The sequence below is a fragment of the Triplophysa dalaica genome, chromosome 16, assembly GCF_015846415.1.
Source record: "Triplophysa dalaica isolate WHDGS20190420 chromosome 16, ASM1584641v1, whole genome shotgun sequence".
NCBI lineage: Eukaryota > Metazoa > Chordata > Actinopteri > Cypriniformes > Nemacheilidae > Triplophysa > Triplophysa dalaica.
Window position 1 is genome coordinate 13,995,834 of NC_079557.1, and position 23,155 is coordinate 14,018,988.

Consider the following 23,155-nt stretch of genomic DNA (forward strand, 5'->3'; position numbering starts at 1 on the left):
CCCTCAGAAATACAATTTCTTTTCTGTCATCCGACTGACCCTTGTTTTTTTTCCAAATACAATAAAAATAATGGGTTGTTTTCAACCCAGCACAGGGGTCAAAAAGGGTTGTAATTTAAGTTATGCGAGATGTGTTAACCTAAAATATAATTTCAACCCATTCTTGGGTCAAACATGAACATTTTCTGAGTTATATTAACACGACATCTGAGTCCCTTTTTGACCCAATTCTGGGTTGTAAAAAACGATGTATAATCACTATTTGTGCGATGCAAAATAAGATTTTAAGAAAAACATATCCCATTCCCCTTTCTTCCCTTGTTCCAGACAATATTTTTATTTTTCCTTGAACCATCATTTTAAAATGTCTATACATAGTAGGATTAACACAATGGCAGACATTAAGATGCATTCATTTTAAGGACACATTTCCTTAGAGAGGAGCCAGAGAGGAAAAAGATGATCTCCTGTGACATCATCTTTTAGTCTTGCCACTTCCTTATCTGAGAAAATGTTTACTTCCTGTTATATTAGACAGAGCCACTCAGTGGATAAAATACAAGGCCTTTCTCTCCTAGAGATGCTGCACTTTAGACTGGAATAGAAAGCAACTGCCCTAGCAGATCTTTATAATCTCATAAATTTCCATCGATCTATGCAAGCAAATGAAATTCTCTGACGTGTAAATATCATCCCCACTAAAGATAATTCATCCAGGCCAAATTTATAGCCCTTGCGACGATGGCCTCTGATGTAATGGTGTTCTCTCCATAACATTTATAACAGGTGACACGTGCATTAACACGATGTGAAATATTCCTGCTTAGTGTTACGAAAATGCAGAGAGCTAAAATAAAGGGAGATTTCTCTGCGAGCCACATCGCGGCTTCAGAACATGTTATATCGTGAGCTATGTCGAGGCGCCTCTATGTTTTCCTCTGTGTTCTGCGAGATGTCTGCCTGATGAATAATTTATCTGGGGGTATTTCAGAGAGCTGTGCTTCTACAACCCGTATGCCATGTGAATGAAGCAGTCCCAGGTGAGCTGTGGTTGCAGATGCAACGGTGGAGTTGATTGAAAAATGATATTCTCTGAAGACCTAACCGACGTGTAAGCTGCACTCCCGAGTACTGAGAAGCAAAATAAAACACGCTGTCATTTTGGAGTGAATTTAACGGATGTAATGAACTCGACTGAATTGACAGTTAAATACTGTACTTGCACTCAAACCCGACATTCCCCGGAGCTTGATGCAAATCCACTCTGCGTCAATATAACACCTCAGTCAGTCTGTTCATTACTACACGGTGGGCAAAAAGAGAATTTTCATCTAAAAGCTCCATGTATCTTACACCTTTTCACACATCGCACAGCTTTTTACCTGTCTGTGGCTTCCTCCTCGGAGGGACCATCTGGATTGTTTTTCACATCCTCATGGCTACTCTTCGCCTCCTCTTTCCTGGCACTGCAAGGTGAGTCGCTCTTCGGGAGCTCCTCGCTTGCGTGGAGGTTCTGGATGATGTTTTGCTGGTGCCATGATTGATTGCCCGGCCTGACGTAAACTGGCGTGGGTCCTGGGTTCGGAGCCAGAATGCTGTGCGCGGGGCTGTTGCTCTTGCGAAGTCCTCCCCTGTCCCGGGAGTGACCCTTCAGCCGGACTGGTGTTCCCCGGTGGTCAAAACCTTCCTGTTGGATATAGCCACCGTTCCCAGCAGGGTTCTGGGTGCTGTGACTAAACCAGCGCCAACGGAGCCTGAGGATCTGCTTCACGTCAAACTCCTTTTTTCCAGCAACAGACATTGTATTCGCCCTCGACGTGATGCCACTGGCACATCGGAATGATAAAAGCCAAGTCTCGGCTTTAGATGCTTTTGTCTTTGTTGCTGGTTCTGGATAATAAAGGAACAACGTCTGCAGCTTCTTTCTTGTTTCTCCTCTTGTCCGGCTGTGTCTTGTCCTCAGTTACAGCACATGCATGATAGCCTCTGCCCGTACCACCCTGTTCCCTCTTCTTTGTCGTTCTGTCTCTCTCTACACATACGGCACACAGATACACAGCACAGAGAGAAATGAGGAAGGCTTATGGCAACCTGGTGTTTCCAGCAGCAAATAAAGAACAGCTCTTACCCGAGAAGGTGAGGTGTTGAAGGGACAGGATGCTGAGGTCAACGCTTACTGAGGGAAATCTTGTAGCACAGGAAGGAAAGCCAGAACCAGCACCATCTCCCCCAACGAGCAGCATCATCTGCGATCGCTCTCACACTCTGCCCCTTTCCTTTATGTGTGCACACATGCTCTTCCTCTCTCTCTCTAGCTCTCTCTCTCTCACGCATGCACATAGACATGTCTCCTCGCACACGCCGCAGAGTGCCCTCATCTGATGGGATCCCGAGGGAGCCAGTCTCAGCTTCTCAATGAGGCAAACCATGCAGAAAAATTATTCTTTCCCTGTCTGTCGCAAGCCACAGTGACAATTGAACATCAACAAAATACCAGACAGAATCACTGTTTCAGCTGACATCAGCCTGTGTTTATTGGTTGCGTAGGTAAATGTTCAGATAAACATCTGTGCATGAGACTATGAAACTGGTCTTTAAAATAAAATATACTTCATTAATACCGGTTTAGCACTTGTCCTAAAAAGTGTTTGCGACAATTTAACAAATACAGGAAAGTGTAAGGCAGCTGACTTTTTTGTATTCAATGATATAAAAAACACCACTTATGAAAGAATGTGTAAATGAAATGCATGATGTGTATTCAAACCCATTTGGTTAACATCTGGTGTACTGCATGTATCATATAGTGAAATTGCTTCAGATCACATTATTTTTGATTTTCAAAAAAAACAACCAATGAAAACCAGATCAGAAAATGTTTTCCTCTAGTAATATAAATGACAAATTCATTTAAAACTCAATTATAATAATAAATTTGTACACTGGAAGGTGATCATGTTAACCTGTTTTACCCATTTGAGAGGTTTTGTTTAACCTACAGATTCTTGATGAATAAAAAGCAGATAAAAATATGCTGCAGCTGTATGGAATGACGTGCTGTTTATATACTGCTAATAGTCAATGATTTATTAATCTGTGGTGCCTTCAGTTAAATGTTTTGAAAATATGGATCGAGTTATTCTTAATGGTATCCAGTAAGGTAAGGTGGTTAATTTTTCGGATTTTATTGTGTTCAGTTGTTTAAAGAAGAGCTTTTGTAAAATATTTTTTGTTTTGTTTTGATTCTCTCGCCCTGGCTGTGGTAATTACAGCCATCCTGCACATTTAAAAAATGTCTAATCTTTGAACAGTAGGGGTTAAAGGCCATATATGTAGGATCCCCTTTGAATACACAAATTAATGTAATTTGGATCTACACATAATGACTGGTAACATTGATGAGTTATATTCCCTCATGCAATTAAAGATTGGCTGTCGATTTATTAGAACATTATACAACCGATCAGTCACAGTTTAATCCCAAAGGCGGTATAGTTTCATAAAGCATACAGGACTCTAAAGGCTTTAATATTAATACAATACTACATTTCATAAGGGCATGGACATCAAAACCATGTTAGCCATCCATACATGCAATCTAGAATCAAGTTTCTTATTTTTTTCATTTTATTGTCTAGCTGATTTGCCTTCAACATTTCTCACTTATATGCATAAACATCTTATGTGATTTATCTTTACTACATATGTCAATTTGTATTATACTATTTGAGAAAGAAACACACCGAACCTACTGGGATCCTTATTTGATCCTAAGTCCTGATTATATTTATTGGGAAACTACGGTTTTCGATTTTTGTAAACATACAGAAACAACCAACTTTGAAAAATGCCTTTATATAGGACAAAGTTTCCATCTCCAAAATGTAGCCACAAGTTTCGAGTGGTCTAGCCAAATAAGCCTATTTTATTCAACACAGACCTCGAATGGATGAAAACCAAGCTTTGTAAACCAGTTTAATTAAGCAAATCTAATCTGATCCCAGTTTGACAAGCCTGCCAGTAAAGTACTGACCAGTAAATCAAACAGACACATTTAAAACTGTAGATGGTAGAACTTCATTTCAAATCTAAACTTAACTCACATGGTCAATTGCTGGCAATAGCACTGTAATTTAAAAGAACGTTTGTCTTACCTTTCAAACAAAACAAGAACACTGGTGTTTCTCTGTATTCCTTGACAATAATAAGTTGCCTAGACTTCAAACTTTGAACTAAAGCTTGAGCCTTCACTTTCCTCATCCCAGTTCAAGTAAAAAAATACTGCATTTGCATACAGAATGAAATGCACGTTCCACCCTCAAAGGAATTTCCTGATCATTTCCTTCCTCTGCACTGGTTGAAAAAACTAGAACAGGAAGACCCACCTCCTGTTTTCCTAGTGGTGACTAATCAAAATATTCATAGAAAGCTTAAAGCTCATGTTACATTAACGGAGTTTGAAAAACAATATTGAACTCATGTTGGTGCAAATTTTTTTATTAATTTAAACGTTCAAAAGGTGCATTAGCGTACAGTAAAAGGACACATACTGATGTACTGGTAATCAAACACTTTATTTAAATTTTTGCAATTGACATGGAAAAAGGCAGAAACTTGCAGCCAAAATGTCCCATTATTTACAATGGCAATGAACATTTTATTCAATATATATATATGTCTTCATTACAGGCATTATCATTCTTGTAGTTATATCACCACATGGCAGCACAACATTTCAAAGGGTGGATATTCCGTGAGAGGAAGAGAGAGATTTGATTCGAAATGTGGAAGACATAACTATGAATAAATACCTTAGAAAAATTAAAATCATAGCAAGCTGCTGTTTTATTCAGCCACAAGCTGGTTTTGATTGTGCAATTTAAATTTAGGTTTTTTGAAAGAATCTTAGATATAAATACTTTTAGAAGATTACAATCTCTGTATAAATTCCATTAGAATAGAATATTCAAACTGTGGTATTATTTGGGAGAAAAAGTTATGTCATCCCATATGAATCCAAGTATATTTACAGTTTGTACATCCCTTAAACGTCATTGTGCTTTTTAAAATGGTATAGATCTGTCACTGTTAAAATTAATTATCTATAAGTATATGCGGTACAGCACTGAATATTAATTGAAGCTTTAACATTATAAAATCTTTTCATATCAAAGTAAAAAAAGTTTTTTGTTTAGCATACATGTGCTCAGAAAAGGTTTAAGAAAGACAGCAGTAAGAGTAAACTTAACCATTTCCCAAAACTTTCAAAAGGTACAAAAATATAACAAGCTATCAGATGAAAAGCAAAATCAGATGCAGACTTTTCATTTCACTACACACATGGTGGAATTGGATTGTTTTTCTTATCTACAAAAGGTAAAATACAGATCTCTCTTATTTACAGTTAAGCTGGAAATAGATATCAATGCCTGTAAAGAACATTTGGAACAAATGAAGTGTATAGCTGTGCACTATTGCTTAAATGAGACAGATTTATATTAGCGGTCTAGAAAACATACTTGATGTGTGTGAATGTTCTTTGTATTGATAGGTGTATGAAGATCATTTCTTTGGTGAAACTGCTATTTCAAGTTCTGGTAACCGAAAACTACCTTTTGAACCACTATCAGTACTAGAGGATGACGACATTCTGGATTTCTTTGAAGACTGAGCAACTCCACCACTAGCATCCCCAATCTTAGCCTCACTTTCACCTCCAAGTGTCACTTCATATGAGCCTTTACTTTTAGAGCCAAAACCTCCAATTGTAGCAAACTTGATCTTTCCTTTTTTACCTTTGACCTTTGTTTCTCCAACGTCAACTGAAATGTTGCCACCCTCGGCCTGTAAGTGCCCTTCAGTAGAAACGGGGGAACTTAAACCTCCCTCATCACTCATTGATGAAGAGCGATGCCGTGACTTTTTGAAGAGGTCAAGCGATGCAGATTTACTTTTTGGTGAAACTTTTAATCCTTCTACTGCAATTCTGCCACTTGCCAATTCCCCAGAACTAAGACTCATCTCCTTAGACACTTTTGCACCACCTTTGATGGCAACATCAGTTTCTTCTCCCTGAACATTAAGATCAGCTGCACTACCACCTTTAGATTTAGATTTCATAAACAGCTTTGGCATTTTGACTTTCATTTTTGCACCACTGCTCTTCACATCTTTAGTGTCCATTTCCAGACTCTGGGAACTGACATTACCACTAGCAGCCAACTCTCCTGATCCTACACCTACTCCCATCTCTTTTCCTTCTACTTTAGGCAATGCAATACCAAACTTTGGTACTCTGATCTTGGGAAAGGTTACATGTCCTTCTTGGTACTCCATCCCACCTGAAATTTCTCCCGATTGTCCACTTACATCAAAGTCTGACATTTCAATCCTGCCTTTTGCAGCCTTTTGTTCAGAAAGATTTAAACCAACATTAACATCACCACCTTGCACATTTACAGATGGTACTGCCAACTCAACATTCTGTGTTCTTCCTTCTACATCAATCCTTAAACTGTCCTTTCCATTAATGCCGGATCCCCCTACATATGGTGCATTCAAGTCAACATTCTTTCCTGATGTGCTAATTTTTGGCATTTTTATTTTGCCCCCTTTTGTTTTCAAATCTGGGCTCTCCAAACTAGTACCTGGGGTCTGAATATCAACACCCTGAATATCAGTTTTAAGGTTTGGTGATTGCAAATCAACGTCGGATGATTTAACAGCTCCTTTAACTTTCGGAGATTTTATGTCAAATTCCACATCAGGAAAATGCAGCTTTCCAAAAAGAGATTTTTTTACTTTGGCTGGCTTCAACTGTAAGTCTGTTTCATTCGTCTCCAGCTTAATATTTCCAGATTTCACATCACTATCGAAAGGTTTTGACTTTCCTTTTACTTTTGCTACTTTGAATTTACCCTTCTTTCCTTTCACATCTAAGTTTATATCAGGTCCTTCTACACTGCCACCAGCATCAGGAAGTCCTACATCTAATTTCGGGCTTTTACCACCAAGAGAAAATTTTGGTTTCTTTGTTTTAGGCAGTTTGATGTTTGCATCTGATCCACTTATGATGACATCAGGGCTGCCACCTTTCATTTTAACGTCAGAAACGTCAACATTTAGAGACTGTAGTTTTAAACCACCCTCTGGCCCCTTAATGTCAATTTTAGGACCTTTAATGTCAACATCAGCTTTTGGCAGGTTTAAGTCAATATCTGAACCTTCCATTTTAGGACCTTTGAGTCCAAAGGATGGCATTTTGATTTTGGGCATCTTCAGACCACCTTCTGGGCCCTCCATATTAACGTTAGGTCCTTCAATGTCTAAATTTGGAGTTTTTAGGTCTCCTTCCATCTTTGGCATTGAAACATCTACATCACCCTTGACTTTGGGGCCTTTAAGATTGAAGTCTACATCTGGCATAGAGATCTTTGGACCAGATATCGACGGCATTTTAAACTTGGGACCCTTAATTTTTCCTTCAGGACCTTCAATGTCAAGATCTGGAGATTTGATGTCAAAATCAGGAGCATTAATGTCAACATGAGCTTTTGGCAGGTTTACGTCAATCTCTGGACCCTCCACTTTAGGACCCTTGAATCCAAATGACGGCATTTTGATTTTGGGCATCTTCACACCGCCTTCTGGACCTTCAATATTAACATCAGGTCCCTCCATGTCTAATTTTGGAGCCTTTAGATCTCCTTCAATCTTCGGGACAGAAACATCCACACCACCCTTGACTTTGGGACCTTTCAGATTGAAGTCTACATCTGGCATAGAGATCTTCGGACCAGATATCGAGGGCATTTTAAACTTGGGTCCCTTAATTTTTCCCTCAGGTCCTTCAATGTCAAGATCTGGAGTTTTAATGTCAAATTCAGGACCTTTGATGTCAAGATCAGCTTTAGGCAGGTTTACGTCAATATTTGGACCGTCCATTTTAGGACCTTTGATTCCAAATGATGGCATTTGAATTTTTGGCATCTTGAAACCACTATCAGGACCTTCAATATTAACATCAGTACCCTTAATGTCTAGTTTTGGAGCCTTTAGTTCTCCTTCAATCTTTGGCACAGATACATCCACATCACCCTTGACTTTGGGGCCTTTAAGATTCCAGTCTACATCTGGCATGGAGATCTTTGGACCAGATATCGATGGCATGTTAAACTTGGGTCCCTTGATTTTGCCACTAGGTCCTTCAATACCAACATCTGGAGATGTTATATCAATTTCAGGTCCTTTTATGTCAACATCAGCTTTTGGAAGATTCATATCAATCTCGGGAGCCTCCACTTTAGGTCCCTTGAAACCAAAAGAAGGCATTTTCATTTTTGGCATCTTAAAACCTCCTTTAGGACCCTCGATATTAACATCAGGACTTTCAATGTCTAAATTTGGAGACTTGAGGTCTCCTTCAATCTTCGGCACAGAAACATCCACATCACCCTTGATTTTGGGGCCTTTAAGATTGAAGTCCACATCTGGCATAGAGATGTTTGGACCAGATATCGATGGCATTTTAAACTTGGGTCCTTTGATTTTTCCATCAGGTCCTTCAATGTCAAATTCAGGACCTTTAATGTCAACATCAGCTTTTGGCAGGTTTACGTCAATCTCTGGACCCTCCATTTTAGGACCCTTTAGTCCAAATGATGGCATTTTGATTTTTGGCATCTTCAGACCACCTTCTGGGCCTTCAATGTTAACATCAGGGCATTCAATGTCTAATTTTGGAGACTTTAGTTCTCCTTCAATTTTCGGCACAGAGACATTCACATCACCCTTGACTTTGGGCCCTTTAAGATTGAAGTCTACATCTGGCATGGAGATCTTTGGACCAGAGATCGATGGCATTTTGAATTTGGGTCCTTTGATTTTTCCATCAGGCCCTTCAATGTCAATTTCAGGACCTTTGATGTCAACGTCAGCTTTTGGCAGGTTTACATCAATCTCTGGACCTTCCATTTTAGGACCCTTTAGTCCGAATGATGGCATTTTGAATTTTGGCATCTTCAGACCACCTTCTGGGCCCTCAATATTAACATCAGGACCTTCAATGTCTAATTTTGGAGCCTTTAGATCTCCTTCAATCTTCGGGACAGAAACATCCACACCACCCTTGACTTTGGGACCTTTCAGATTGAAGTCTACATCTGGCATAGAGATCTTCGGACCAGATATCGAGGGCATTTTGAATTTGGGTCCTTTGATTTTTCCATCAGGTCCTTCAATGTCAATTTCAGGACCTCTAATGTCAACATCAGCTTTTGGCAGGTTTACATCAATCTCTGGACCTTCCATTTTAGGACCCTTTAGTCCGAATGATGGCATTTTGAATTTTGGCATCTTCAGACCACCTTCTGGGCCCTCAATGTTAACATCAGGACATTCAATGTCTAATTTTGGAGACTTTAGTTCTCCTTCAATTTTCGGCACAGAGACATTCACATCACCCTTGACTTTGGGCCCTTTAAGATTGAAGTCTACATCTGGCATGGAGATCTTTGGACCAGAGATCGATGGCATTTTGAATTTGGGTCCTTTGATTTTTCCATCAGGCCCTTCAATGTCAATTTCAGGACCTTTAATGTCAACATCAGCTTTTGGCAGGTTTACATCAATCTCCGCACCTTCCATTTTAGGACCCTTTAGTCCGAATGATGGCATTTTGAATTTTGGCATTTTCAGACCACCTTCTGGGCCCTCAATGTTAACATCAGGACCTTCAATGTCTAATTTCGGAGACTTTAGTTCTCCTTCAATCTTGGGGACAGGAACATTCACATCACCCTTGACTTTGGGCCCTTTAAGATTGAAGTCTACATCTGGCATGGAGATCTTTGGACCAGATATCGATGGCATTTTGAATTTGGGTCCTTTGATTTTTCCATCCGGTCCTTCAATGTCAATTTCAGGACCTTTAATGTCAACATCAGCTTTTGGCAGGTTTATGTCAATATCTGGACCCTCCAATTTAGGACCTTTGAGTCCAAATGAAGGCATTTTGATTTTCGGCATTTTGATGCCACCATCTGGGCCCTCAATATTAATATCAGGACCCTCAATGTCTAATTTTGGAGTCTTGAGATCTCCTTCAATCTTCGGCACCGAAACATCCACATCCCCCTTTACTTTGGGACCTTTAAGATTGAAGTCTAGATCTGGCATGGAGATCTTTGGACCAGACATCGACGGCATTTTAAACTTGGGTCCCTTGATTTTCCCCTCAGGTCCTTCAATGTCAAGTTCAGGACCTTTAATTTCTACATCAGCTTTTGGCAGGTTTATGTCAATATCTGGACCCTCCAATTTAGGACCCTTGAGTCCAAATGATGGCATTTTGATTTTCGGCATTTTGATACCACCTTCTGGGCCCTCAATATTAATATCAGGACCTTCAATGTCCAATTTTGGAGTCTTGAGCTCTCCTTCAATCTTCGGCATTGAAACATCCACATCACCCTTGACTTTTGGACCTTTAAGATTGAAATCGAGATCTGGCATGGAGATATTTGGACCAGACATCGACGGCATTTTAAACTTGGGTCCCTTGATTTTTCCCTCATGTCCTTCAATGTCAAGATTGAGAGTTTTGACGTCAATTTCAGGACCCTCAATGTCAACATGAGGACTTTTTATGTCAACGTCTGGTGTTTTTAGACTGATATCACTGCCATGTAGACTTGCATCAATATCTCCTTTAGGTGACTTAAATCCAAATCTTGGCATTTTGAACTTTGGCATCTTGAAACCTCCATCTGGACTTTTAACATCAACATTTGGAGAATCAACTTCCAATTTTGGTACACTGAGATCCCCCTCCATACTGACTCCAGCTTGACCTTTCATTTTGGAACCTTTTATGTTTAAGTCAACATCAGGTAATGACATTTTTGGAGCTGAAACTGATCCCATTTTAAATTTTGATCCTTTAGCTTTGATATTAGGTGCTGTGATATCAACATCTGGACCTTGAACAATCGCTTTTGGTCCTTTTGGAAGCTTGACATCCACATTAGGGCTATCAATCTTTGGCCCTTTAAATCCAAATTTCGGCATTTTGAACTTTGATTTTTTCACACTTGCTTCTGGAATGTCAAAATCTACATTAGGGACTTCTATGTCTATCTTTGGCGATTGGACATAACAGCCTTCAACATTTGGAACAGACACATCAACGTCACCTTTCAGATTGGGCCCTTTAAGTTTCAAATCCACGTCTGGCATAGAAATCTTTGGACCAGAGATTGATGGCATCTTGAATTTGGGGCCTTTGATTTTGCCCTCAGGTCCCTCAATGTCTAACTTTGGACCCTTGATATCCAAATCTGGTGCATTAATGTCCAATTCGGCCTTGGGGATTTTTACATTAAAATCGTGACCTCCTAATGAGGGCATTTTGATCTTCGGCATCTTGAGACCGCCGTCAGGACCTTCAATGTCTGGGCCTTCAATTTTAACTTTTGGTGCTTTGATATCTCCCTCAACTTTTGGAACTGACATATCAAAATCACCTTTCAGCTTGGGCCCTTTAAGGTTGAAATCTACATCTGGCATAGAAAACTTTGGACCAGACATCGATGGCATCTTGAATTTTGGGCCCTTGATTTTTCCCTCAGGTCCTTCAATGTCAAGCTCTGGACCCTTGATGTCCACATCTGGTGCTTTAATATCCATTTCAGCCACGGGTATTTTCAGGTCAACATCGGGACCTTCAAATTTTGGCCCTTTGACTCCAAACGAGGGCATTTTGATCTTTGGCATCTTGAAACCACCTTCAGGACCTTCAATGTCTGGGCATTCAATTTCAACTTTTGCTGCTTTGATATCTCCTTCAACTTTTGGAACTGACATATCAAAATCACCTTTAAGCTTGGGCCCTTTAAGGTTGAAGTCTACATCTGGCATAGAGATCTTTGGACCAGACATCGATGGCATCTTGAATTTTGGGCCCTTGATTTTTCCCTCAGGTCCTTCAAAGTCAAGCTCTGGACCCTTGATATTCACATCTGGTGATTTAATATCCATTTCAGCCTTGGGTATTTTCAGGTCAACATCGGGACCTTCAAATTTTGGCCCTTTGACTCCAAAAGAGGGCATTTTGATCTTTGGCATCTTGAAACCACCTTCAGGACCTTCAATGTCTGGGCATTCAATTTCAACTTTTGGTGCTTTGATATCTCCTTCAACTTTTGGAACGGACACGTCAAAATCACCTTTCAGTTTGGGCCCTTTAAGGTTGAAGTCAACATCTGGCATAGAAATCTTTGGACCAGACATCGATGGCATCTTGAATTTTGGGCCCTTGATTTTTCCCTCAGGTCCTTCAAAGTCAAGCTCTGGACCCGTGATATTCACATCTGGCGCTTTAATATCCATTTCAGCCTTGGGTATTTTCAGGTCAACATCAGGACCTTCAAATTTTGGCCCTTTGACTCCAAACGATGGCATTTTGAACTTTGGCATCTTGAAACCACCTTCAGGACCTTCAATGTCTGGGCCTTCAATTTCAACTTTTGGTGCTTTGAAATTTCCCTCAACTTTTGGAACTGACACGTCAAAATCACCTTTCTGTTTGGGCCCTTTAAGGTTGAAATCTACATCTGGCATGGAAATCCTGGGACCAGAGATCGATGGCATCTTGAATTTTGGGCCCTTGATTTTCCCCTCAGGTCCCTCAAAGTCCAGTTCTGGACCCTTGATATCCACATCTGGTGCTTTAATATCCACTTCAGCTTTGGGTATTTTCAGGTCAACATCGGGACCTTCGAATTTTGGCCCTTTGACTCCAAACGAGGGCATTGTGATCTTTGGCATCTTGAAACCACCTTCGCGACCTTCAATATCTTGGCCTTCAATTTCAAACTTTGGTGCTTTGAAATCTCCCTCAACTTTTGGAACTGACACATCAACATCACCTTTCAGTTTGGGCCCTTTAAGGTTGAAGTCTACATCTGGCATAGAAATCTTGGGACCAGAGATCGATGGCATCTTGAATTTTGGGCCCCTGATTTTTCCCTCAGGTCCCTCATAGTCTAGCTCTGGACCCTGGATATCCACATCTGGTGCATTAATATCCACTTCGGCCTTGGGAATTTTCAGGTCAAAATCTGGACCTTCCAATTTTGTCCCTTTGACTCCAAACGAGGGCATTTTGAACTTTGGCATCTTGAAACCTCCTTCAGGACCTTCAATGTCTGGGCCTTCAATTTCAACTTTTGGTGCTTTGAAATCTCCCTCAACTTTTGGAACTGGCACGTCAACATCACCTTTCAGTTTGTGCCCTTTAAGGTTGAAATCTACATCTGGCATAGAAAACTTTGGACCGGACATCGATGGCATCTTGAATCTTGGGCCCTTGATTTTTCCCTCAGGTCCCTCAATGTCAAGCTCTGGACCCTTGATATCCACTTCAGGTGCTTTAATATCCACTTCGGCCTTTGGGACTTTCACATCAACATCGGGACCTTCGAATTTTGGCCCTTTTAGTCCAAATGAGGGCATTTTGAACTTTGGCATCTTGAAACCACCCTCAGAACCTTCAATGTCTGGGCCTTCAATTTCAACCTTTGGTGATTTGAAATCTCCCTCAACTTTTGGAAGTGACACATCAACATCACTTTTCAGTTTGGGCCCTTTAAGGTTGATGTCTACATCTGGCATAGAAATCTTTGGACCAGACATCGATGGCATCTTGAATTTTGGGCCCTTGATTTTTCCCTCAGGTCCCTCAATGTCAAGCTCTGGACCCTTGATATCCATATCTTGTGCATTAATATTCACTTCGGCCTTGGGTAATTTCAGGTCGACCTCAGGACCTTCGACTTTTGGACCTTTGACTCCAAACGAGGGCATTTTGATCTTTGGCATCTTGAAACCACCTTCAGGACCCTCAATGTCTGGGCCTTCAAATTCAACTTTTGGTGCTTTGAAATCTCCCTCAACTTTTGGAACTGACACGTCAACATCACCTTTCAGTTTGGGCCCTTTAAGGTTGAAATCTACATCTGGCATAGAAAACTTTGGACCAGACATCGATGGCATCTTGAATCTTGGGCCCTTGATTTTTCCCTCTGGTCCCTCAATGTCAAGCTCTGGACCCTTGATATCCACTTCAGCTGCTTTAATATCCACTTCGGCCTTTGGGACTTTCACATCAACATCGGGACCTTCGAATTTTGGCCCTTTTAGTCCAAATGAGGGCATTTTGAACTTTGGCATCTTGAAACCACCCTCAGAACCTTCAATGTCTGGGCCTTCAATTTCAACCTTTGGTGATTTGAAATCTCCCTCAACTTTTGGAACTGACACATCAACATCACCTTTCAGTTTGGGCCCTTTAAGGTTGATGTCTACATCTGGCATAGAAATCTTTGGACCAGACATCGATGGCATCTTGAATTTTGGGCCCTTGATTTTTCCCTCAGGTCCCTCAATGTCAAGCTCTGGACCCTTGATATCCATATCTGGTGCATTAATATTCACTTCGGCCTTGGGTAATTTCAGGTCGACCTCAGGACCTTCGACTTTTGGACCTTTGACTCCAAACGAGGGCATTTTGATCTTTGGCATCTTGAAACCACCTTCAGGACCCTCAATGTCTGGGCCTTCAAATTCAACTTTTGGTGCTTTGAAATCTCCCTCAACTTTTGGAACTGACACATCAACATCAGCTTTCAGTTTGGGCCCTTTAAGGTTGAAATCTACATCTGGCATAGAAAACTTTGGACCAGACATCGATGGCATCTTGAATTTTGGGCCCTTGATTTTTCCCTCAGGTCCCTCAATGTCAAGCTCTGGACCCTTGATATCCACTTCTGGTGCTTTAATATCCATTTCGGCCTTGGGGATTTTCACATCAATATCGGGACCTTCGAATTTATGCCCTTTTAGTCCGAATGAGGGCATTTTGAACTTTGGCATCTTGAAACCACCCTCAGGACCTTCTATATCTGGGCCTTCAATTTCAACTTTTGGTGCTTTTAAATCTCCCTCAACTTTTGGAACTGACACATCAAAATCACCTTTCAGTTTGGGCCCTTTGAGGTTGAAGTCTACATCTGGCATAGAAATCTTTGGACCAGACATCGATGGCATCTTGAATTTTGGGCTCTTGATTTTTCCCTCAGGTCCCTCAATGTCAAGCTCTGGACCCTTGATATCCACATCTGGTGCATTAATATTAACTTCGGCCTTGGGTAATTTCAGGTCGACCTCAGGACCTTCGACTTTTGGACCTTTGACTCCAAACGAGGGCATTTTGATCTTTGGCATCTTGAAACCACCTTCAGGACCTTCAATGTCTGGGCATTCAATTTCAACTTTTGGTGCTTTGAAATCTCCCTCAACCTTTGGAACTGACACGTCAACATCACCTTTCAGTTTGGGCCCTTTAAGGTTGAAATCTACATCTGGCATAGAAAACTTTGGACCAGACATCGATGGCATCTTGAATTTTGGGCCCTTGATTTTTCCCTCAGGTCCTTCAATGTCAAGCTCTGGACCCTTGATATCCACTTCTGGTGCTTTAATATCCACTTCGGCCTTGGGGATTTTCACATCAATATCGGGACTTTCGAATTTATGGCCCTTTAGTCCGAATGAGGGCATTTTGAACTTTGGCATCTTGAAACCACCCTCAGGACCTTCAATGTCTGGGCCTTCAATTGAAACTTTTGGTGCTTTGAAATCTCCCTCAACTTTTGGAACTGACACGTCAACATCACCTTTCAGTCTGGGCCCTTTGAGGTTGAAGTCTACATCTGGCATAGAAATCTTTGGACCAGACATTGATGGCATCTTAAATTTGGGGCCCTTGATTTTTCCCTCAGGTCCTTCAATGTCAAGCTCTGGACCCTTGATATCCACATCTGGTGCTTTAATATTCACTTCGGCCTTGGGGATTTTCACATCAACATCAGGACCTTCAAATTTTTGCCCTTTGACTCCGAATGAGGGCATTTTGAACTTTGGCATCTTGAAACCACCCTCAGGACCTTCAATGTCTGGGCCTTCAATTTCAACTTTTGGTGCATTGATATCTCCTTCAACTTTTGGAACCGACACGTCAAAGTCACCTTTAAGTTTGGGCCCTTTAAGTTTGAAGTCTACATCTGGCATAGAAATCTTTGGACCCGACATTGATGGCATCTTGAATTTGGGGCCCTTGATTTTTCCCTCAGGTCCCTCAATGTCAAGCTCGGGAGCCTTGATATCCACATCTGGTGCTTTAATATCCACTTCGGCCTTGGGTAATTTCAGGTCGACCTCAGGACCTTCAAATTTTGGCCCTTTGACTCCAAAAGAGGGCATTTTGATTTTTGGCATCTTGAAACCACCTTCAGGACCTTCAATGTCTGGGCCTTCAATTTCAACTTTTGGTGCTTTGAAATCTCCTTCAACTTTTGGAACTGACACGTCAAAATCACCTTTCAGTTTAGGCCCTTTAAGGTTGAAGTCTACATCTGGCATAGAAATCTTTGGACCAGACATCGATGGCATCTTGAATTTTGGGCCCTTGATTTTTCCCTCAGGTCCCTCAATGTCAAGCTCTGGACCCTTGATATCCACTTCTGGTGCTTTAATATCCACTTCGGCCTTGGGGATTTTCACATCAATATCGGGACTTTCGAATTTATGCCCTTTTAGTCCGAATGAGGGCATTTTGAACTTTGGCATCTTGAAACCATCCTCAGGACCTTCAATGTCTGGGCCTTCAATTGCAACTTTTGGTGCTTTGAAATCTCCCTCAACTTTTGGAACTGACACATCAACATCACCTTTCAGTTTGGGCCCTTTGAGGTTGAAGTCTACATCTGGCATAGAAATCTTTGGACCAGACATTGATGGCATCTTGAATTTTGGGCCCTTGATTTTTCCCTCAGGTCCCTCAATGTCAAACTCTGGACCCTTGATGTCCACATCTGGTGCTTTCATATCCACTTCTGCCTTGGGTAATTTCAGGTCGACCTCAGGACCTTCAAATTTTTGCCCTTTGACTCCAAAAGAGGGCATTTTGATTTTTGGCATCTTGAAACCACCTTCAGGACCTTCAATGTCTGGGCCTTCAATTTCAACTTTTGGTGCTTTGAAATCTCCTTCAACTTTTGGAACTGACACGTCAAAATCACCTTTCAGTTTGGGCCCTTTAAGGTTGAAGTCTACATCTGGCATAGAAATCTTTGGACCAGACATTGATGGCATCTTGAATTTTGGGCCCTTGATTTTTCCCTCAGGTCCCTCAATGTCAAACTCTGGACCCTTGATGTCCACATCTGGTGCTTTAATATCCACTTCGGCCTTGGGTAATTTCAGGTCGACCTCAGGAACTTCAACTTTTGGTCCTTTGCCTCCAAACGAGGGCATTTTGATTTTTGGCATCTTGAAACCACCTTCAGGTCCTTCAATGTCTGGGCCTTCAAATTCAACTTTTGGTGCTTTGAAATCTCCTTCAACTTTTGGAACTGACACGTCGAAATCACCTTTCAGTTTGGGCCCTTTAAGATTGAAGTCTACATCTGGCATAGAGATCTTGGGACCAGAGATCGATGGCATCTTGAATTTTGGGCCTTTGATTTTTCCCTCAGGTCCCTCCATGTCAAGCTCTGGACCCTTGATATCAACATCTGGTGCTTTAATATCCAGTTCGGCCTTGGGGATTTTCACATCAACATCGGGACCTTCAAACTTTGTTTTTTTGAGTCCGAATGAGGGCATTTTGAACTTTGGCATCTTGAAACCACCTTCAGGACCTTCAATGTCTGGGCCCTCAATTTCAACTTTTGGTGCTTTGATATCTCCTTCAACTTTTGGAACTGACACGTCGACATCACCTTTCAGTTTGGGCCCTTTAAGATTGAAGTCTACATCTGGCATAGAAATCTTTGGACCAGACATCGATGGCATCTTGAATTTGGAGCCCTTGATTTTTCCCTCAGGTCCTTCAATGTCAAGCTCTGGAGCCTTGATATCCACATCTGGAGCAATAATATTCACTTGGGCCTTGGGTATGTTCAGGTCAAAATCGGGACCTTCGACTTTTGACCCTTTGACTCCAAACGAGGGCATTTTGATCTTTGGCATCTTGAAACCACCTTCAGGACTTCCAATGTCTGGACCTTCAATTTCAACTTTTGGTGCTTTCAAATCTCCCTCAATTTTTGGACCGGACAAGTCAATATCACCTTTCAGTTTGGGCCCTTTAAGGTTGAAATCTACATCTGGCATAGAAATCTTTGGACCCGACATTGATGGCATCTTGAATTTGGGGCCCTTGATTTTTCCCTCAGGTCCCTCAATGTCAAGCTCGGGACCCTTGATATCCACATCTGGTGCTTTAATATCCACTTCGGCCCTGGGCAATTTCAGGTCGACCTCAGGACCTTCAACTTTTGGCCCTTTGACTCCAAAAGAGGGCATTTTGATTTTTGGCATCTTGAAACCACCTTCAGGACTTCCAATGTCTGGACCTTCAATTTCAACTTTTGGTGCTTTGAAATCTCCCTCAATTTTTGGAACGGACACGTCAACATCACCTTTCAGTTTGGGCCCTTTAAGGTTGAAGTCTACATCTGGCATAGAAATATTTGGACCAGACATCGATGGCATCTTGAATTTGGGGCCCTTGATTTTTCCCTCAGGTCCCTCAATGTCAAGCTCGGGACCCTTGATATCCACATCTGGTGCTTTAATATCCACTTCGGCCCTGGGTAATTTCAGGTCGACCTCAGGACCTTCAACTTTTGGCCCTTTGACTCCAAAAGAGGGCATTTTGATTTTTGGCATCTTGAAACCACCTTCAGGACTTCCAATGTCTGGACCTTCAATTTCAACTTTTGGTGCTTTGAAATCTCCCTCAATTTTTGGAACGGACACGTCAACATCACCTTTCAGTTTGGGCCCTTTAAGGTTGAAGTCTACATCTGGCATAGAAATATTTGGACCAGACATCGATGGCATCTTGAATTTGGGGCCCTTGATTTTTCCCTCAGGTCCCTCAATGTCAAGCTCGGGACCCTTGATATCCACATCTGGTGCTTTAATATCCACTTCGGCCTTGGGTAATTTCAGGTCGACCTCAGGACCTTCAACTTTTGGCCCTTTGACTCCAAAAGAGGGCATTTTGATTTTTGGCATCTTGAAACCACCTTCAGGACTTCCAATGTCTGGACCTTCAATTTCAACTTTTGGTGCTTTGAAATCTCCCTCAATTTTTGGAACGGACACGTCAACATCACCTTTCAGTTTGGGCCCTTTAAGGTTGAAGTCTACATCTGGCATAGAAATATTTGGACCAGACATCGATGGCATCTTGAATTTGGGGCCCTTGATTTTTCCCTCAGGTCCCTCAATGTCAAGCTCGGGACCCTTGATATCCACATCTGGTGCTTTAATATCCACTTCGGCCTTGGGTAATTTCAGGTCGACCTCAGGAACTTCAACTTTTGGCCCTTTGACTCCAAAAGAGGGCATTTTGATTTTTGGCATCTTGAAACCACCTTCAGGACTTCCAATGTCTGGACCTTCAATTTCAACTTTTGGTGCTTTGAAATCTCCTTCAATTTTTGGAACGGACATGTCAACATCACCTTTCAGTTTGGGCCCTTTAAGGTTGAAGTCTACATCTGGCATAGAAATATTTGGACCAGACATCGATGGCATCTTGAATTTGGGGCCCTTGATTTTTCCCTCAGGTCCCTCAATGTCAAGCTCGGGACCCTTGATATCCACATCTGGTGCTTTAATATCCACTTCGGCCTTGGGTAATTTCAGGTCGACCTCAGGACCTTCAACTTTTGGCCCTTTGACTCCAAAAGAGGGCATTTTGATTTTTGGCATCTTGAAACCACCTTCAGGACTTCCAATGTCTGGACCTTCAATTTCAACTTTTGGTGCTTTGAAATCTCCCTCAATTTTTGGAACGGACACGTCAACATCACCTTTCAGTTTGGGCCCTTTAAGGTTGAAGTCTACATCTGGCATAGAAATATTTGGACCAGACATCGATGGCATCTTGAACTTGGGGCCCTTGATTTTTCCCTCAGGACCCTCAATGTTAAGCTCTGGACCCTTGATATCAACATCTGGCAATTTAAAACCCACTTCTGCCTTCGGGATTTTTACATCAACATCGGAACCTTCAAATGTTGTCCCTTTTACTCCAAACGAAGGCATTTTGATTTTTGGCATCTTGAAACCACCCTCGGGACCTTCCATGTCTGGGCCTTCAAATTCAACTTTTGGTGTTTTGATATCTCCCTTAACTTTTGGAACTGACACATCAACATCACCTTTCAGTTTGGGCCCTTTAAGGTTGAAATCTACATCTGGCATAGAGATCTTTGGACCAGACACTGATGGCATCTTGAATTTTGGGCCTTTGATTTTTCCCTCAGGTCCCTCAATGTCAAGCTCTGGACCCTTGATATACACATCTGGTGCTTTAATATCCACTTCAGCCTTGGGGATTTTCACATCAACATCTGGACCTTCAACTTTTGCTCCTTTGAGTCCGAACGAGGGCATTTTGATCTTCGGCATCTTGAAACCACCATCAGGACCTTCAATGTCTGGGCCTTCAATTTCAACTTTTGGTGCTTTGAAATCTCCCTCAACTTTTGGAACTGACACATCAACTTCACCTTTCAGCTTGGGTCCTTTAAGGTTGAAGTCTACATCTGGCATAGAGATCTTTGAACCAGACACCAATGGCATCTTGAATTTTGGGCCTTTGATTTTTCCCTCAGGTCCCTCAATGTCAAGCTCTGGACCCTTGATATCCACATATGGTGCTTTAATATCCACTTCAGCCTTGGGGATTTTCACATCAACATCTGGACCTTCGACTTTTGGCCCTTTGAGTCCGAACGAGGGCATTTTGATCTTTGGCATCTTGAAACCACCCTCAGGACCTTCAATCTCTGGGTATTCAATTTCAACTTTTGTTGCTTTAATATCTCCTTCAATTTTTTTAACTTTGATATCTCCTTCAACTTTTGGAACTGACACATCAACTTCACCTTTCAGCTTGGGCCCTTTTAGGTTGAAATCAATATCTGGCATAGAAACTGTGGGACCAGAGATCGATGGCATCTTGAATTTGGGGCCTTTGATTTTTCCCTCAGGTCCCTCAAGGTCAAGCTCTGGACCCTTGATATCAACATCTGGTGCTTTAATATCCACATTGGCCTTGGGTATTTTCACATCAACTTTGGGACCTTCGACTTTCTGCCCTTTGAGTCCAAATGAGGGCATTTTTATCTTGGGCATCTTGAAACCACCCTCGGGACCTTCAATGTCTGGGCCTTCAATTTCAACTTTTTGTACTGCGATATCTCCCTCAACTTTTGGAAACGACACATCAACATCACCTTTCACCTTGGGCCCTTTAAGGTTCATATCCATGTCCGGCATAGAAACCTTTGGACCAGAAACTGATGGTATCTTGAATTTGGAGCTCTTGACTTTTCCATCAGTTCCCTCAACGTTAAGCTCTGGACCCTTGATATCCACTTCTGGTGCTTTAATATCCACTTTGGCCTTGGGAATTTTAACATCAACATTGTGACCCTCGTATTTTGGTCCTTTGACTCCAAATGAGGGCGTTTTCAGTTTTGGCCCTTGAAAGTTGATGTCCATATCAGCAATCTCTGGAGAAATCTCTGGACCAGAGATTGATGACATCTTTAGTTCAGGGCCTTTAATATTTCCATTAGGTCCTTCAATATCAAACTTTGAATCTTTAATGCTCACCTCTGGTCCCTTAGCTGCAACACCAAATGTTGACATTTTCACATCTTGACCCTCAATCTTGCCACCCTTTATTCCAAAGGAATGTTGACCGATTTCAATTTGTGGTCCTGTAACACCCCCTTCAACATTTGAAACGGACACATTGACATCTCTTTTTAGGTTTGGCCCTTTAAGATTGGCCTCCACATCAGACAAAGAAAGATTTGGGCCAGAGACTGACAGGCCTTGAACTTCAAGATCTGCAGCAATATTGTCTATTTTTGGTGTTTTCATTTTAATACAAGTCAGTGAAACATCGGTGTCCATTTTGGACCCTTCTAAATTAAAGCCTTTCATTCCAAATGATTTTGTCTCTGTTTGACCCTTAATCTTTGGAAGTGACACATTCTGATTCCTAGTTATTTCTAAACCTCTATTATCTGTGGGGTTCTGATTGCTAAAATTTACTTCCAGACTGGAATCATCTGCTGTACCAGTTGTTTGCCATTTGAGATGGGATTTTTGGAATGCACCACTAGTTTCCATGGTGGGGACTGATTGAACGGATTTGCTAGATTCAAGTTTTGGTAGTTTTACCTTATCTTCTAACCCATGCATGGTACCATCAGAACTCTGACTGATTTCACCCTCAGTACGTTTTATATTAATCTTGGGTCGTTGAATATCTATGCTAAATTTAGACGATTTGGTTTTATCATCAGACTCATCTTTATGGGCAACATACGCATTATCTTTGCCCATTCCTGATATGTTTCTGACCCCTCTACCACCACTAAGGGAAAAACCTGAAACATGAGTGTCCAAAACAGGGCCCTGTGTTGTAGCAAATTCAGTTCCACCTACTACACTTGAACGTCCCTGTACTTTTCCCTCCAATAGTCCAGTGTCTGATACATTAATTCTAGTTTCCCTCTCACTCCCATCTAATTCGCTTGTTGTTTTGACAGATCCAGTACTAAAGTGCTTCATATAAGAACCAGTAACCTGTGGTTCTCCAAGAGATATCTCTCCCTTTTCTATACCTCCGTGTGCACTGCCATGTGGTAATCTGATATGGGAAGAATCGCCTTCAAACTGCTCATGGTCAGAGACCTGAAATTTGAACTCAGGGCTTGAGTAATAAGTTTGCTCATCAGTTCCCCCAGGCACATCCACAGTGTAGGTAGTTATTCGTCGTGTAACTGTAGTTACGGTGCAACCATCACTACTTGTGCTGCTATGACGTTCTGTTCGCACATCAACACCCTCAGCAAGATCTTCCGACTTCAGTCTGGGTTTAATCTTCTTCGTGTAGATTCTCCTGTAGTCTTCATCATCTCCACTCTATAGTGAAAGTTTAAATTGCTTCTATTAAAAAAACTACAGAAATATGTTTGCTCTTATATACATTTGTCAA

At 41.5% G+C, this 23,155-nt stretch overlaps 2 protein-coding genes across 8 annotated transcripts in view; both read right to left on the minus strand.

Moving 5' to 3' along the window:
* The window catches only part of klhl4 (kelch-like family member 4), a 31,045-nt gene extending 26,774 nt beyond the window's left edge, over window positions 1–4,271 (minus strand). For 2 of the 4 annotated variants that reach the window (XM_056769656.1, XM_056769655.1), the window contains exons 1-2: window positions 2,129–2,265; window positions 1,383–2,032 (exon numbers count right to left, since the gene is read on the minus strand). In XM_056769656.1, the coding sequence (XP_056625634.1) occupies window positions 1,383–1,801 (419 nt within the window). In that variant the 5' untranslated portion in view covers window positions 1,802–2,032; window positions 2,129–2,265. Of the gene's footprint in view, window positions 1–1,382; window positions 2,033–2,128; window positions 2,266–4,154 lie in introns of those variants that run through there. The other 2 variants (XM_056769657.1, XM_056769659.1) reach the window with 2 other exon arrangements.
* A 284-nt stretch (window positions 4,272–4,555) lies between these two features.
* ahnak (AHNAK nucleoprotein) overlaps window positions 4,556–23,155 on the minus strand; it is a 33,101-nt gene continuing 14,501 nt past the window's right edge. For all 4 annotated transcript variants that reach the window (XM_056769935.1, XM_056769934.1, XM_056769937.1 and 1 more), the window contains one exon: window positions 4,556–23,082. In XM_056769935.1, coding sequence (XP_056625913.1) covers window positions 5,563–23,082 — 17,520 coding nt within the window. In that variant the 3' untranslated portion in view covers window positions 4,556–5,562. The remainder of the gene's footprint in view (window positions 23,083–23,155) is intronic.